Consider the following 15,908-nt stretch of genomic DNA (forward strand, 5'->3'; position numbering starts at 1 on the left):
ATTAGCACATTTAAAACTGATTTATCTCAGCTGCTTTACATTGTTTAACATTCATTATGCTGGACTTCTATTATTACAAAAACATCTCCTCTGTCTCTATCAAAGATTTAGATTTGCTCTTCATTGCAATATCTCATCACCAAAAACAAAAAGAGATGAAATCTTAGGCATTTTGAGAGGATTATACTATTAATGCCTCCATCTCTTGTACACCACTTTTTTAAATGTGAATATCCTGTTCCAAGTGAGTTTCTTTCACCAGAGTTATTGGAATAACATACTCAGGGAATACATTCCTCTTTTCACAATACATAAATAGCATAGGCAGCAGACATGCAAGTATCTTCACTACTTTGTCAATGCCTGTGTGTTTAAGGGCTCTTTTTTGGAGGAACAAGGATAGTAGGGCAGTTTACTTTCCATGCCTATTCAATCGGTGATATCTCATCAGGGACCCTAAAGAAAGAGGCTATAATATAACTACAACCAGTTGACATTTGTGCTTTCGTTAGCCTATATCAGATTACAGACAAATTAAATTAAGGAGGCTACTAACGACATATACTATTTCCTTACACTGTATTGGCCTATTACTCTGTAACTGATTGCTGTGAAGTTTCTTGCACTTTTCTCTCAAGTATAAAGTACCAGCTGTCATCAAGGATAGTGGGCTGGGCAGATCTGGAAGTCAATCCTGTATTCTTACATCACACCACACCTATGGAACTCATTAATTGAGGGTAAGGGCCCAGGAGATGAATGCATGGCTACACAGGTGGTGTTGACAGGAGGGCTTTTGTTTCCTTAATCATAGAATGCTGTTTCATGAAGGAGAACTGCTGTGAAGAGATGATATCTACTTAACCAGGAAGGAGAAAGCATCTCTGTGTACCAATTTAGTTGAGGAGAGCTTTGAATTAGGTTCAAGGGAAGCAGATGACTAATGTTCACAGGTAGACATAAAAAAAGACTTTATTAAAGGGCTTAAGGGAGATGGTAGTCAGTGTTCCCTGTAAACTGAGCACTTCAGCAGCTACCCGGAGAGATTCAAATGCTGCCCAGCTGATTAGCAGAACACCAACAGCAGGCAGTATGTGTTTCTGCTGGAGGTACACATCTTCATGTGCCTCTGTGCACATATTTGTTCCACACATGAATGGAAAAAATAAGAGAACGCTGGTGGTGGTGGAGGAAAAGTACAACAGGGTCATTATAAAGGAGCAATAACTTAGGTGGTAATATGGCTGTATCTAGAGTGCTTCAGAGAAGAAATCCTACAACCAGTGCAAACATGGACAAATTGCTATGGAGGCATACAAAAAAACAGTACCAGCATGTGGGGATGAAATCAGAGAACTATGGCAGAAAAAGGCAGAAACAATGGCAGAAAATCTAGCAAGAGATATTTAAGGAAGTAAAAAGAGGCATTAAAGGCTATATTGTAGTCTATAAATACATTAGAAGCAAGAAAAAAAAAAGTCCTCTATTTACAGTGATGAAGAGGTAACATACGATTATCTCAAAAAGGCTGAGGTGATGCCAGCCCCTATGCCATATGTGTGTTTGACTTCCTGCCAGGGGAGCGGATGAATAAAAATCTGGTTTTTCTTTTAAATCAGATTTTTTTGAATTTAAATGTAGTATTTTATTTTTAAAACCTTCACTAATTTATTTTTAAATGAAATTTACAATTGTCTCAGCGTGAACATGCTACACATATTGAGTCTCATAAAAATGAATGAAAGAGATTTAGTCTGTCCAGCCTAATAGCTCTTCGCTTCTTGAAGGTTCTGGGTGTTCAATTTTTGTTTGTCAGCACACTAAACAGTAACATGTTCAAAGAAAGACACAACTGTTCTTGTTCTGAACTTATGTGATCGTGGACCTTAGCCAAACACGTTAGTGAAGGAGTTAGTTAAGACACTGTCTTAAAGACAGACAATATATAGGAAAGGACAGGGGCAGCATAGAAAGAAACACAGAAGACGTTATTCAGCACATTACACAGCTTCCTATATTCCCCTACAGTTTTGTCACAGAAAAACTGCCATGGCTTCTGGGTGTGAGAGAGAGCCTATCTGGGAATATTCTGAAGAAACTCATTCCCTGGGTGAAAAAGGAAAACATGTCAAGTGTAAAAAGATGAGGCAGGCCTCAGTTGAAAGAATTAAAGCATCATAAAGAAAATGGCAGAAAATAATATGAAGATGTGGCTATGGCTGACTGGATCAATGGTTAAGAACTTGAATAATTCACTTTGCAATGTATCATTCTTCAAGAGTCTATGCCTTTTAGCAGAAGTGTGATTTGACAGGTAAGTGCCGAAGTTGCTTGCTGTATTTGATGTTGCTAGAAGAAAAACCTTAGTTTAACTAATCCTTCTGGCTTGTTTAGTTAATTAGGGCTACATGGACCCTGAGATAGATTCAAATTTAAGGCAGTTAGCTCGATATTACCACATGGCTGTCTTCACTGTAAATACCACTAGCATGATTTAGGGAGCACTAATATGGATATATTGTCAGTACTTGCTGGGTGTAGCATCAAGGTCGAGTTTAAAAGTTCTAGTAAGGGCCAGTGTGGAAGCAACATGTCTTAAAAATCAAATTTATTAGCCTCCAGAGTTGTCCCATATGTAACCCACAATGCCTCACAGTGCTCCACTCTGGTCTCTGCTCTCCAGGTGTGCAGGAATTAGGTAGTGGGCAGACTGAATTTCAAATCAGGACCAGGAAGCCTGTGGCTTGGGGGGTCATTTTTATATGAGAGCCTGAGAAATGTTTTTATTTCTTTACTATTAGTGCTGTGAGCACATCTACCCATTACAAATAGCCCCACCGTGGAGATCATGGTTGTCTCTACACTTGGTAGTTTGTTGTGCACTGCCCAGTGCCAGTTGCTGCCCTGCTGCACCACATGGCAGTAAGGCTGTTGTGGGGGTCATCCTTGCATAAGAGGCTGTGAAAACTTCTTCTGAGCAGTGTACATTCATGCGTGCCCTCCATCACTCCCCCACAGGTGCCACATAGGCAGAGTCTTTCCTGCGCTCAATCACATGTGTAGCCCTTGACCTGATAAAAGGACGTGCCTGCTGTTTTGTGCTGACCATGCTGCCAGGCAGCACCATGTGCTTGCTTGCATGCAGTTAGGGTTCCAAGGGTGGTAAGGAATTTCAGGGGCTTGCAGCAGCTGAGTGGGGAGTCTCCCCTGGAAACTAAGATTTTTGTGGTCTTTCTGCTGCACAGGGTGACTACTTCAAGTGGCCCCTCACCAAAAATATTTTTGGAGCCTTTCTGGCACGAGGGGGAAGTCTCCCCTGCTGTCCAAGATTTTCAGAGACTTGCTGCTGTACAGGGTGGCTACACCCCACCAAGGACCCAGGAGGCTAGCTGCTGCTGGTGGCAGGGGGAAGCTTCACCCGGTGGCTAAGATTTTCAGGGTGTTCCTGCCATCCCCCATATTGGCAATTTCTGTCTAGTAAAGAGGGAAGAAGATAGTGTCCTCTACTTAAGAAATTCATCACCACAGACCATAAGAGTGATGCTGTTAAGTATTCTCTATTTCACTTCAGTGTAACTCAGCTTTCCCAAGGGAACCCCATTCTATACTTTTTCTCAAAAACATGCCAGTGAGTTCAGTGGGACTTACCCCAAAATTAAGTGCACTGCAAGCACAGTCGTCTTTTTTGGTAACTTGATGATTTAAATCAACATTTTTGGGTGGAGACACACACCTCATACAGCTAGACAGGACCTCAGGAAGTCACTGAGTCTGGTGCCCTTCTTCACAGTACTGAGCGCCCCCCCCTTTTTTGTTGTTATAAAATCTATTTACCCCAGAACGCTCAATGGCCCCCTCAACGATTGAGCTCACAATCCTGGGTTTACCAGGCCAATATTCAACTCCCTAAACTATCCCTCCCCCCAGAACTATCATTCTTTGTCAGGGGAGCTGACATTAATCTTATTTATCAGGTGGCCAGGACACCCCACCCTGCATCCCTGGTTAGTCCGGGGCATGCTCTGCACTCTAATAGAAACCCCAGCCGTCCACCCGTGCTCGTCTGCCTCGTTCACACGGAGCGGCCGGGCAGACCCCTTTGTAATGTGACACGCACAGCTGAGCCTGCAGGACAGGAACAACCGCTGGCGGCTACGGGTCGGGGCAGAGGCGACCCCTAGTGTCTACGGCAGGTTTAGGCCGCTAGCTTGCGGGGTAGCGTCTTTAGTCCTGGCGGCCCCGCCCCCACACCAAAGCCGTGCGCAAATCGTCCTTGGCCGCTACCCACGACGGCCGGGGAGCAGCTCCCAGGGAAGGGCCTCGGAGAAGCCAAATGGAGTCCGTCGGCGCACCCATCTCCCCGGCTGTTGCAGCCGCCCCTTTGGGCGGGGCTGCCTCTGCACAGCGCCGGCAGCTGCGGCTCTCCGATCTGACGAGCCGTGAGCTCCGCCTCCTCCCTCTGATTGGTCGAGTGCCGATCTCCTGGGTGACAGAGACGCTGTTAGCGGCTGGGGCTGCGCTCCCCCGGCTAGCAGCGGGGCAGCGCATGCGCGCTTGAAATATTGAGGGGGAGCTTCAGGGAGACGATGAAGGTAAAGTTGTAAAAATGCCGTTACCGGGGCAGGGCTCGTGGCGGCTGGGCCCTTCCAGCAGCTCGCGCTCACTCTGGCGCGGGGGTGATAGGCTGTGCGTGGGGCTGAGGGACCTAATGAACAGACAGCCCGGCGTGGGGCCTGCGGCACTCGACGCCCTACCCTGGATGGGGGTCAGCGCAGGCTGACCCGAGCGCGTGGGGACAGGCTGCCGTGTCTTGGAAGGGCCGCGCCGGTAGCGGGCCCGAGGGTCGGGCGCTGCGGTGGAGTTGTGGGGCGAGGGCGGGCTCATTCCTGTAAGGGGTAGCAGGGAATGGCGGTCGCTCTGCTGTGCGGGCTGTTGGGAACGGCCGTGGAGCACTAAGGTCGCTGCTGGGGAAGTAGCTGCCTGAAGTGGGCCCTGCTGTGGCAATAACCTGCCCAATGGGGAGTCGTCACCCGGCGCCCCAGCAGCACAGGGCTAGGCTCTGGACTGTTGCACGAGGTTATTTCACACTTCCAGACCTGGGGTACGGCAGTGGCTGTTCTTAAGCCAGTGGTTTGCCAAGGGTGGTCTGTGGAGCACTAGTGGTCTACCACCAGCCTGTAGGTGGGCTGCAGCGGGCGTCTGTGCTGATATCCCTCTGCCCCTGCAAGGTAGGTGTGCAGCCCTGGCTTCCTGCTGGCGGGGGCAGTCTCCAGCCCCACAGGCAAAGCAGGTTCGTGTGCTCCCCCTCCACTCTCTGGCTGGGGGATGGAAGTAGATGAAGAAGCTGCCTCATGGAAGGCTTTCCCTGCTGCTCCCATTGGCTGTAATCATGGCCAATGGGAGCACCAGGGATAGGGTGTGCCTGGGAGCAGTGGGAAATGTAGAGCCAGGTAAGCATGGCTCATCACCTTCATGCCTGGACCCCTCGCTCTTAGCCTGCTCTTGCACTCTTCCTCCTACACGGACCTCCCACCCTCAGTCTCCTCCATCACTTTCCCACCTGCCCATATCCTCCACCCTTGCTATCTCCTGCTGAGACCCTACACAACCATCCCTATCCTGCTCCCCAGCAGTTTCCTGCCACACCCTGAACCTTCATTTTTGGTCCCACCCTAGATCCTAGCAAGGCCCACAAACCTACTGGCTCTGGTACCCCGGGAGAGATCATCTGTTCTGTGGGAAGCCCTGAACCTCAATGATTCCTCTACCTCTCCCCCTAATGGCTAGAATACAAGGGGAGGGAGGTGTCTCAGTGCGGGGCAGTGGTCCCTGTATTTTTTTCCATCCATGGGTAGAATACATTTTGTTATGTAGATGCATACATGCCTTAGTGCACACAACCAACAGAAATATCTCCTGCCAGCTCTGGACACTCTGCTAATTAGCTGGGCAGCCGCTGACTCTGACTGGGCAGCTGCCCTAGCTCTCAGCATACAGGGAACACTGGTCAGGAACCACATCGGTGGGGATTGGGGTTTTTTTTTTTTTAATTTCCACCTTTGTGTGGCCCTGAGCGATTTCTTCCATGGGTCAGTGGCCTCTGACCCAGCAAAGATTCTGCACCCTGGCCATAAATAACAACAGATTCAACATTGTGTTTTGAACATAAATTAATACTTTTACTTTATTTAAATGAAGTTTGGTAAATTAACATGATATATGCAATAAGAGCTAAATATATGCCCTCATGTTGTTGCTGCAATTTACATTTTTATGCTCTAGTAACATGATATGAATAATTTAGTATTTAAGATATATAGAGATAAGAAAGTGCATTTTATTGTTATGAGGCTGGTGCTCTGCAGAAAGGTTTGCATTGAATGAGGTGGATTATGGGCCAAAAAGTTTGAGAGATGCTGTTTTAGGCTTACCTGGTGTAACTAGATGTTGTCAGTGGCCATATAAAGGCCTGGTCCTCTCAGAGCTGGGAGCCAGTGACATCTCATGGCAATGAGTTCCAGAGGCAAATATGCTGACTTTCGAGTTCATTGAAGATTTGGTTGTTTATATGTCAGGAAAGGGTGAATAGGGGCTGCCCAGTCTCCTGCTCTGTGCCATTCCAGATTGTGTATTGGCTGCAGAGCCAGACTTACACACAAACTATATAAGCTACAACTTGGGCCTCTAAATAATTTTTTTTTAAAAATGGTAATGCTATGGGGCCTCGTAAACATGAGATAGCATAGGGTCTCAGAATGCAGGCCCAGCCTTAGGGTAAGGCAAGCAAAGTGGTTGCCTAGGGTCCCACTGTCCAGTTGACTATGACATCCACTGGTCAGGTCTCAGTGTCAGAATGCTACATTGGGCCCCTGCAAACATTTTGGCCAGGCCTGTCAGTGTGTCTTAATCTGGCCCTCATTGGCTGTCCTAAAGCTGGCAGCTCACGTGACTGAGGGCTGAAAGATCACCGATGTCTGAAATTTGCCAACAAACTCACTAATATTTTTCCCTTAGTAGTTTTTGAGATGTGGTTTACCTTATTAACATTCCATGTCAGTGTTTGCTTGAGCAGCAGAACATGTCATATATAGACCTCAGCTGTGTTGTAGCATTTGTTTTTTAATTTTTTTAAAATTTAGAATTTAAATTTAGTATATAAATTGCATAATTTTATTGGGTATCTTAGGACAAGTCTGGTCTGTCTTAGCTAGATAACTGTCTCCATCAGTAGAGTACCTCACAATCTCTAATGTATTTAAAATGGAACATTTGAGTCACAGGCTTAATGACTTGCCCATGGTCACAAAAAAAAGTTTGTGGTGGAGCAGAAAATGGGCTCCAGGTTTCCAGGTGCTCTAATCACTGGACCAACCTTCCTCAGATCAAACCTATCCATTTTTTTTTTTTTTAAAGAATGAACTTCAAATGAAAAACTTTGTGTTGCCAGTCTCACCTATTCATAGCTCATGGGACCTTTTAAAATGATAATTTTCAGTTTTCTTTCTTTTCTGCTTCTGAGCTGGTGATGAGCACGTGCTTCACAAAGTCAGGATTTTTTTTTCCTTGTTTCCCTGAACAAGGGCAACAAAGGTGACTTAATTAGAAAGCCTGGGTTTAAATAATTGACTTTTAAATCAACTACAAATGGAAAAGTTCTTTATTTTCTAAAGAGAGGTGAATTTCCATTATTTTGTGTAACCATTAAAACACAAAGATTTACAACTAAATAGAGCCTTTAAAATAAATTTGATGCATCTATTTGCTACCTAGGAGGGTACACTATAACTATATACTTTTAGTTACTTAAGGAGTAACTCCCTGAGAAACAATCAAATGTTCTGTCTTTGCAAAAATCTGAATTCCCTAACTTGGATTTTTTTTTTTTAAATTGCTAGTTGAAATTAAAGCATATTTGTACTATTTTCATCTTTAGGTTTTTGAAAATGAGCTTTCTCAACATCGGATCTGAAGCATCTGTCATAAAAAATTCACTTTCTGGTGTATAACAAAAGGCTGACATGGAATTCTGTTCCTTTTGTACCTTTTATATCTTGTAGCTTGTCTTTTTTTGCTTTTACTGAATGTTAGTTATATTTACTAATATGTAATAGGCAGGTTTAATGTTCTTCAGTGCTTACTGCTTTTAAGTTTGTAATTCCCCTCTTTCTTCCCTCAGCGAGTATTTGCTCTATTAGAAAAGGGTTTGCTTGGTTCTCCTGTGCAGTTCACCTGGCAGAAAACTTTAGGAAACTTCCTTGCTGTATCAGGGTAAGAGAACTATTTAAATATTATTAATAATATGCATATGTAGAGGTAAGTGAGGTATTTTCACATCCTTTTGTTAATGTTGTATATTCAATATCACAATGTATGTCACAGTTCCTGAGGTAACTTGCACCTCTGACCTCTTTTTGGCCTTCTGGAGGGTACCCCCACCTAGGTCTCGCACTTCGCTAGCTCATCACCACTCTTCGGTAGAATTCTGCAACTGTCCACCTATAACCCAGGGAGTTAGGCTACAGTTCTTCCTGTAATTTACTATGGTTACCACGGTAGGTTTGATTTCAGTTCAGTATTTATGCTTCTATTTTCTCAAGGGCAAAGTCAGGGTTAACCAGTGACCAGCTAGGCAATCATAGGGTTTAGGGTTAACCATTGATCAAGAGGATTTTTATAATTTTCATTTCTTTGTCAAGTTTCTTGAAGTAGGTCAAGCATATAGATAGGCTTGGCAGATTTTTTTTGTAACTGAGGCAGCTAACGTTTTTATTTTTAAGACTTTTTTGGGTTTTAATTTCATGGAAATTAAGAGGGAGGAGGGGGTTGGATTAGCATTAGGGCAGCACTAACAGTGGAGCGCCAAGGTGTTCCAAAAACTGGCCACAGGCCTGCAGGGATGAGGGACCCAGGACACAGAGGTAGGAGGTGGGCGGGAAGGCTATCATCCTCACCTGGATGGTGGTGGAGCAAAGACCATGGCAAGGACTCTGTGGAGAAAGATGAGTCCCTGGACACAGAGAAATTCCTGCTGAATGAGTCTATCACAAGGGTGGCTCCTGTGTTTCTAGTGGGTTGGTGAGTGAGGGAAATAAGCGAGCGCTGATCTTCTCTTCTGGCTCCAGAAAGTTTCCTGCAAGGCTGCAGCACGTGTGACACTTGATTCCCACAGGTTCAAAGTGTGGGGAAATCTGTGATCCTGGGAGGCAAGCAGGAACTCCTATACAGAGCTAGGAGGAAGAGGACAAGCCCTTGGCCTGAGGGGAGGCCACACCTACCAATTGGCTCTTGCCCAGGGATTGAGCCCCCCCAGTACATCATTCTTGAAGTACTAGCTCAGGCTTCCTGCTCTGCTCTTCTGGGACTGCAGCCTTCTCTGAACTTTGTACCAGCAGGAATCAAGTGTCACAGGTCCTGTAATAGTGAGCTTTCTTCCACCATATTATTCCCTCACTTCTGTGACGGAATGGCTGCCTGGGGGTTCCTGTACTGTGGGACCAGTGACATTGGGTTTCTTCAGATGAAGCATTCAGTGAAGGCTCTAGTCTTGGTAAGGCAGATCAGAGACCACCCCCACATAAGACTGCAAGATTAGCCCTGGTCACAGGGGAAGTTACTCTGCCTGAGAATGGATCTTGCACTCCCTGCTGGAAAGTGCAAAAGCTGTGAGAGTGGGGCTGCTTGCCTTACCTCAGGACTGGTGACACCTGACTCTTGCAAACACGAGGGTTATGTCTAAACTGCATTCTGCTTTTGGAAACAGAATGCAAATGAGTGAAATTAAATCTGCTCTTCATTTGCATTTTCACATATCTCATGCCTCGTTTGCATATTCTTACGTGATCATGCTTCTGGAGGATGCTTTCTGGAAGCAAAAAATAGCTGTGTAGACGGGGTTCCCTTGAAAACAAGCCACATTTTCAAAAGAATTGTACTTTCGGAAACAAAATAGGAAGAAGGGTTCTTTCAAAAACTGGCTTTGTTTTCAGAGGAACCCTTTCTACACGGCTATTTTTTGCTTCCAGAAAAGCCTCTTCTGGAAGCATGATTGTGTGAACGTGCAAACGAGCCATGGAATATGTAAATTGGTGCTTAATTTACATTTTCAATCTTGCTCATTTGCATTCCACTTCCAAAAGTGGATTGGAATGTAGACGTAGCCAAGATGTGCAGAGGTTTGATTTTTTGCAGCTTTCAGAGTGTCTACTGAAAGTGACTTTATTGCCATCTACCAATTTGAAATTAAATTCTGCCAAGGTTTTGTATGTGCAGTTTCTACTGGGGCTGAGTCTCCTCCAAACCTGCTACCTACTTTAGGATTTTCATTAATTACCTCCCAGTGCTTTTAGATTTTAGATCTTGTAGAAAATCCTGTAACTCCCCCCAGGGATCCTGAATACAATCTTTACCCTCTAACGCTATATGTAAGACTTATAAAACTGATAACAATGAATAATAAAAGTTAGTTTGTCCATTATGTGTTATTGGCCTGACTGCTGTTGGTGAGAGAGAGAGAGAGAAGCTGTATCTTTCCCAGCTCTGAAGAAGAGCTTTGTGTAATCTTGAAAGCTTACTTCTTTCACCATCAAAAGTTGGTCCAACTTAAGATATTGCCTCGCCCGTTCTGTCTTGCTAATATTGTGGGGGCCCACATGGCTACAACACCAGCACATATGTCCATAATATCTGTTATAGTATATATATAGCCCCTAGAAATATCAATCTGTAAAACTCATGAGCCATATTGTGACATGAAAGATCAATAGATAAAGTTTTTATGGACTATCTAAGGATATTTGCAAATATACAAGAAGACTGAATTCATCTTCTGTATTTTTAGAGCTGATCACACTGTGAAAATCTTTGATCGTCATGGGCAGAAGAAAAATGAAATTAACTTACCAAGGTAAGTATTAAAGGTTTGGAGCACTTTATTAAAAATTAATAACATATGCATACATAAAAGTTATGTGTGAAGGATATGTTGAGGCCAAACTGAATTCACAATACATGAAAAATCAGGAAAAAATTATATATCCTTGTGCATAAAACATTCTTTAATTATATTATTCATCAGAAGAAGGGTAGAGATCATTTTAAGCCCTCACATAAATAGTTCATTGCTAAAATATATATGTGTAAAGTGACAGTTTCAAAATACTTAAGTTCAAAGTTTGAGATAAACATATTAATATACTTTCTTTACCTGAATTTTCTCTTTACATCATCTGCTCATCTTATGTCTGCACCCTAAACTGTGATTTTATTCATTTTCTGTTCTATTCTAATCTGGTTCCATTTTAATTAAGTAGGTCTCCTGCCCTCCTTCCTCCAAATATTCACTGGTAGCTACAAAGCTTAATCTCTTCTTTGCACCATCTTTTCATCTATTCATTGAGACCTTAAGTTACTTCTGCATACCTGGACCTGTGTATGGAACTCAAAGCATTTCACCAAAAGCTACCAGTGAGGTCCTGGACCTATACCTTCTATCTAATATTCTAAATTCACCTCTCCCCTCTAACTCCCTACATCATTGGTACCAATACATACCATGACTGCAAACTCTACCCCAGTGCTTACCTGCAATTTAGTTAGCTATCTTGTGACTTCTTCCTCTTGCATCTGAGAATAAAGTCACCAAACTGTTCTAATGGTCACCAACTGTCTACATTTCTGAAGATCATTCTCGCATCTCCACAGTTAGTCTTTAGGTATTTCTGTATTACAAAGTAACTTCTGGGGCAGCAGTCTCAGCGCATGGGTCTGCTTATTTAGATTTATATTATTTTTAGCTACAGGGCTTAAAAATAATAATCTATATGTTCCAGCTCAATCTGAAGCAAGGTTTCGAAACCGTATCCACCCAGGTTTGAGTCCAGGCAAAGCAGGAACATTTACATTGCAATTTTTAGCACCATAGTGTGAGACCAAGTTGACCTGAGCTCTGAGACTTGCTTCTGTTTTTGTTTTTTGTTGTTTTTGCTGCAGTGTAGAGGTACCTGTTTTACCCCACTGTAATTCAGTCCCCTCAGTACAAGAGTAGTGTCAGTCTCTGCTGTCTCAAGGCAGGTGTACACTATGTGAAAAAGTTGATTAAAGAAGTGCAACTCCATCTACAACAATTATGCAGCTGGAGTTGACATATCATAGATTGATTTTTTTTTTCTGGCCATCCTCATAGCGGGAGGTCATAGGAGAAACTCTCCCATTGCCCTCTCTTATTCCGTCTTGATGGTTCAATTTAGCTTGTCAAACCCCAGAAGATCAACTGCAATCAAGCTGATCTTCAGATAAGTGTAGGTGTACCTGTAGTCAGAAGGAGAGCTCCAGTGTAAGGGAGTATGTTCCTCCATTTCACCTTGAGTCTGGGTTGTTCAGCTGGATGACTGGGCAAATCAGTTCTGAGGTGAACTTACTCCAGTGTCCTTATATGTGGAGTCTATAAACAATTCCATCCGTCTCTGCTCGTCCAGCTGAGTGGCTCTGTGTTCAGGATGGTGAACACAAGCTCTGATGGCTACGAGCCGCGTAGGTGTGTGACATGACCAGAAAGCAAATAGTCTTTCTTACATTCTGCACTCTGCAATAAACTGGTTGGTGTTCTCCTGGCTAGTCTGCTGCTGATTTACCTCCATAACTAGACAGGGTTTTAACTCTGATTAGAAATTAATTTAACTTTGTGGCTTGTTAATTATTCAAAGAAAAGGTTTTATTATTGCTCATATTTTAATTCCTCAGCCTGTCAGGCAATGATGTTTTAATGTAGAGCTTTGTTGTCCTTTGTGACTGACTAGTACTCAATTCAAGCTCCATTGTAGTCAGTCACTCTGAGAGGCCCAAGTTGATGTTGACACTGCAGAGAAAACACACAGCAGGCCTATGCTAGATGACTCAGTTCCTGAGGTTCAAGCTTGCAGGGCTTCTTTCATTGCAATGTAGACTTCCAGGCTCAGGCTGCATCCTGAGTTCTGGGATCCTCCCATCTCACAGGCACCAGTCTGAGTCCAGAAGTGTACATGTCAGTGAAAAAGCTTGACGGGTCTGTAGATGCATCTAACCTGAACAAAGGTTGAAGGCCTAAGCAGTTCCCAGAGGCTGAATAACTGATGTTTAGCTCAAAAAGTCTGATTTTTTTTCCAAAGAGCCTCAGGGCAGTGTACTGAACTGTAACTTTCTTGCTTAAGAGTTTGAACCTACCCCTCCCACCCCACTCTTATTAGGCACAGCAAGTTAGGCTATGTCTACACTACAAAATAAAAATCAATTTTAATACATTTGATCTTTTTAACCTCGATTTTATAAACTTAAGTTGTGTCCGTAGTTGTTCAGGAAAGTCGACTTACTGTTTCTCCATGTTGACTCCATTGCCTTATCTAAGTTTGACTGTGTGAGCAATGCCTTTGCCCTATTGCATTCTGGGGGTTTTGCACTATTAGGTTGTGGGCTGAAAAAAATGTGCTGCAGTTGCTTGTGGGTCTCTGATGTCATTATCCCAGAATGCAGGGCACCCATTCACCACACGAAAGCAAATGGCAGACCGCACCATTTTCTGCAGATCAGCACTAGCACTAGCATGGCTCCTCAAATGCTTCAAACCATTGCACAGTGTGTTTACAGCCACTTCCCAGAATGTTGCAGAGTATTTGTTTCAAGAAAGGCAGTGGGTTGTAATGGTGGTTGTGGAGGAACAGGATAGAGATGAAATTGAAGAATTGTAGACCAGGAACTTAGGAATGCTGGCAGCCCTAGGTGTAGTGCTTGCAGTGGAGTGGCATTTGTGAACTCATGGAACCAGCACACAGTGGTGGGACCGCAGCGTTTTGGAGGTTGGGTCAACCAGTAGTGGGTGCTGAAGTTTCGCATGCACAAGTCTACTTTCATGGAACTTTGACTTGCTTTCACCCACCCTGAAGTGCAGGAATACAAGAATGACACCTACTCTAATGGTTCCAAAGCTAGTGGCAATCACGTATGAAAGTGTGCATTGTTTAACAGTTACAAATCGGGGTGGGCATTCCTGCAGTTGGGGCCATGCTGATGCAGGTAGCCAATGCAATCTGTTGCTGTCTCATGATTGTGACCCTAGGAACTGTCCAGTGCATAGTGGATGGCTTTGCTGCCATGGGGTTTCCGAACTGTAGTGGGGCAATAGATGGCATGCACATGCCCATCATAGCCCCGGACCATCTTGCCTCTGAGTATATAAATCACAAGGGATACTTTTCAATGGTGTTGCAGGCTGTGGTGGATCACAAAGGATGTCACTGACATCAGCATGGGATGGTTGGGAAAGGTTCACAACGTGCACGTCTTCAGAAATTTTGGTCTGTACAGAAAGCTCCTTTCTAGACTGGAAAAATCAAGATTGGCAACATGGAGATGCCTATGGTAATACTGGGTGACCCTGCTTACCCTTTGCTCCCTTGTCTTATCAAGCCATACACAAGCGCCCTGGACTGCAGCAAGGAGTATTTCAACTATGAACTGAGCAAGTGCTAAATGGCAGTAGAATGTGCCTTTGGGCATTTAAAAGATAGGTTCAGGTGGTTTTTGACCTGTTTGAACCTTTCTGAAACTATATCCCCACCGTGATTGCAGCGTGATGCATTTTGCATAACCTTTGTGAATCCAGAAGGGAGAATTTCATGACAGTCTGGAGCACAGAGGCAGATGGCATGGGCAGGGCTTATGCACAGCCACCCTCAAGGGCATTCACCAATGCACATGCAGAGGCAGCGGCAATCGGGGAGGCTCTGAAAAACAGCTTTATGAATGATTGGGTGGCCACATAATTCTGCTGTATTTGACTGTTGTAATACCACCCCCACTCCCCACAATGATTTGTGCACCCCACCAAATGTGAACCGATAAATTGTACTGTCGTTTTCACAAAAAGAATACTTTTATTTGGAGTGGGAGAGAGTTAAGTTGCACGGAAAAGAAGGGATGCAAAGGAGGGTTATTTTCAAAATAAGAAAGTTTGTATTGTGGGGTTGGCGGGGAGGCTAAGATGAATTTAGCAGAAGTGCACACATGCATGAAATAAGCCAAGTTTGGCAACTGGCTTCCCCATGCAGGCCCTCGTAAGGAGCCACCAGCCCAAGATCCTGGGCTCTAGTCAGCCCTTCTGGAGTCTCACTAGCCCCAACAGCTTTGGCAACCACCGCCCCTGCCTGGGTCCCTCTGTCACAAGTCCTCTGTGCACTTTGTGTTAGCATTAGCTCTGCTATCAGCCTGCTCCAGCTGAAAGAATGAATGAGCAGGTGTGATTCTACAGCATTTAGCTGTTGTGAAACCACCCCACTTCACACAATGATTTGTGCACCCTACCACTCACGTGAATCAATAAATCGGACTACAGAAAGAGGTTAAGCTGCATGGAAAATAATGGATGTTAAGGGTGGTGGAATAACCTTTTGCAGATGGAAGAGGTCGTGAGGGTGGAGCCAGGAGACTATCCTTGCCCTCCCTCTCTGCATTTGGGGACCACGATAAGGGGTGGGTGACTTATTTTGAGAGGAGCCCACACAGCAGGGAATGGGGTCCACAAACTGAATCCTGTGTGGGGAGCCCTGCTGTAGGTCCAGCATGGAGCACAGGATGTCAGTTTGCTCTCTGACAGCTGTCAGAAGCAGGGCTGAGTCTTCTTTCCTGAGTTTGAGGACCCTCTGCCACCACTCCTGCATGACCCGGTGGCTAGCAGTGGTTCTGTTGTCAGCCCTCTACAGCTGCAGAAGTATAAGGTCCTGCTTGGATCTTTTGCACTTCTTTGTCACGGCAACCTTGTATCCCATGTTGGGGATGCCTGCTGAAAAGTGAAGGTCAAAATTGAGAGACAATTCACAGAAAGCGCTTACCAATACAATGAAAGGGTCTCTGTGCTACAATCACTGAGACTTTTATTTTCC

General features: G+C 44.4%; 1 protein-coding gene across 1 annotated transcript in view; it reads left to right on the plus strand.

The window, feature by feature from the left end:
- The first annotated feature begins 4,535 nt into the window (after window positions 1-4,535).
- WDR19 (WD repeat domain 19) overlaps window positions 4,536-15,908 on the plus strand; it is a 123,013-nt gene continuing 111,640 nt past the window's right edge. Inside the window, exons 1-3 of the mRNA XM_074992613.1 lie at window positions 4,536-4,592; window positions 8,177-8,268; window positions 10,838-10,903. Coding sequence (XP_074848714.1) covers window positions 4,587-4,592; window positions 8,177-8,268; window positions 10,838-10,903 — 164 coding nt within the window. The 5' untranslated portion in view covers window positions 4,536-4,586. The remainder of the gene's footprint in view (window positions 4,593-8,176; window positions 8,269-10,837; window positions 10,904-15,908) is intronic.

The sequence above is a fragment of the Carettochelys insculpta genome, chromosome 4 (genome assembly GCF_033958435.1).
Source record: "Carettochelys insculpta isolate YL-2023 chromosome 4, ASM3395843v1, whole genome shotgun sequence".
NCBI classification, from domain to species: Eukaryota; Metazoa; Chordata; order Testudines; family Carettochelyidae; genus Carettochelys; species Carettochelys insculpta.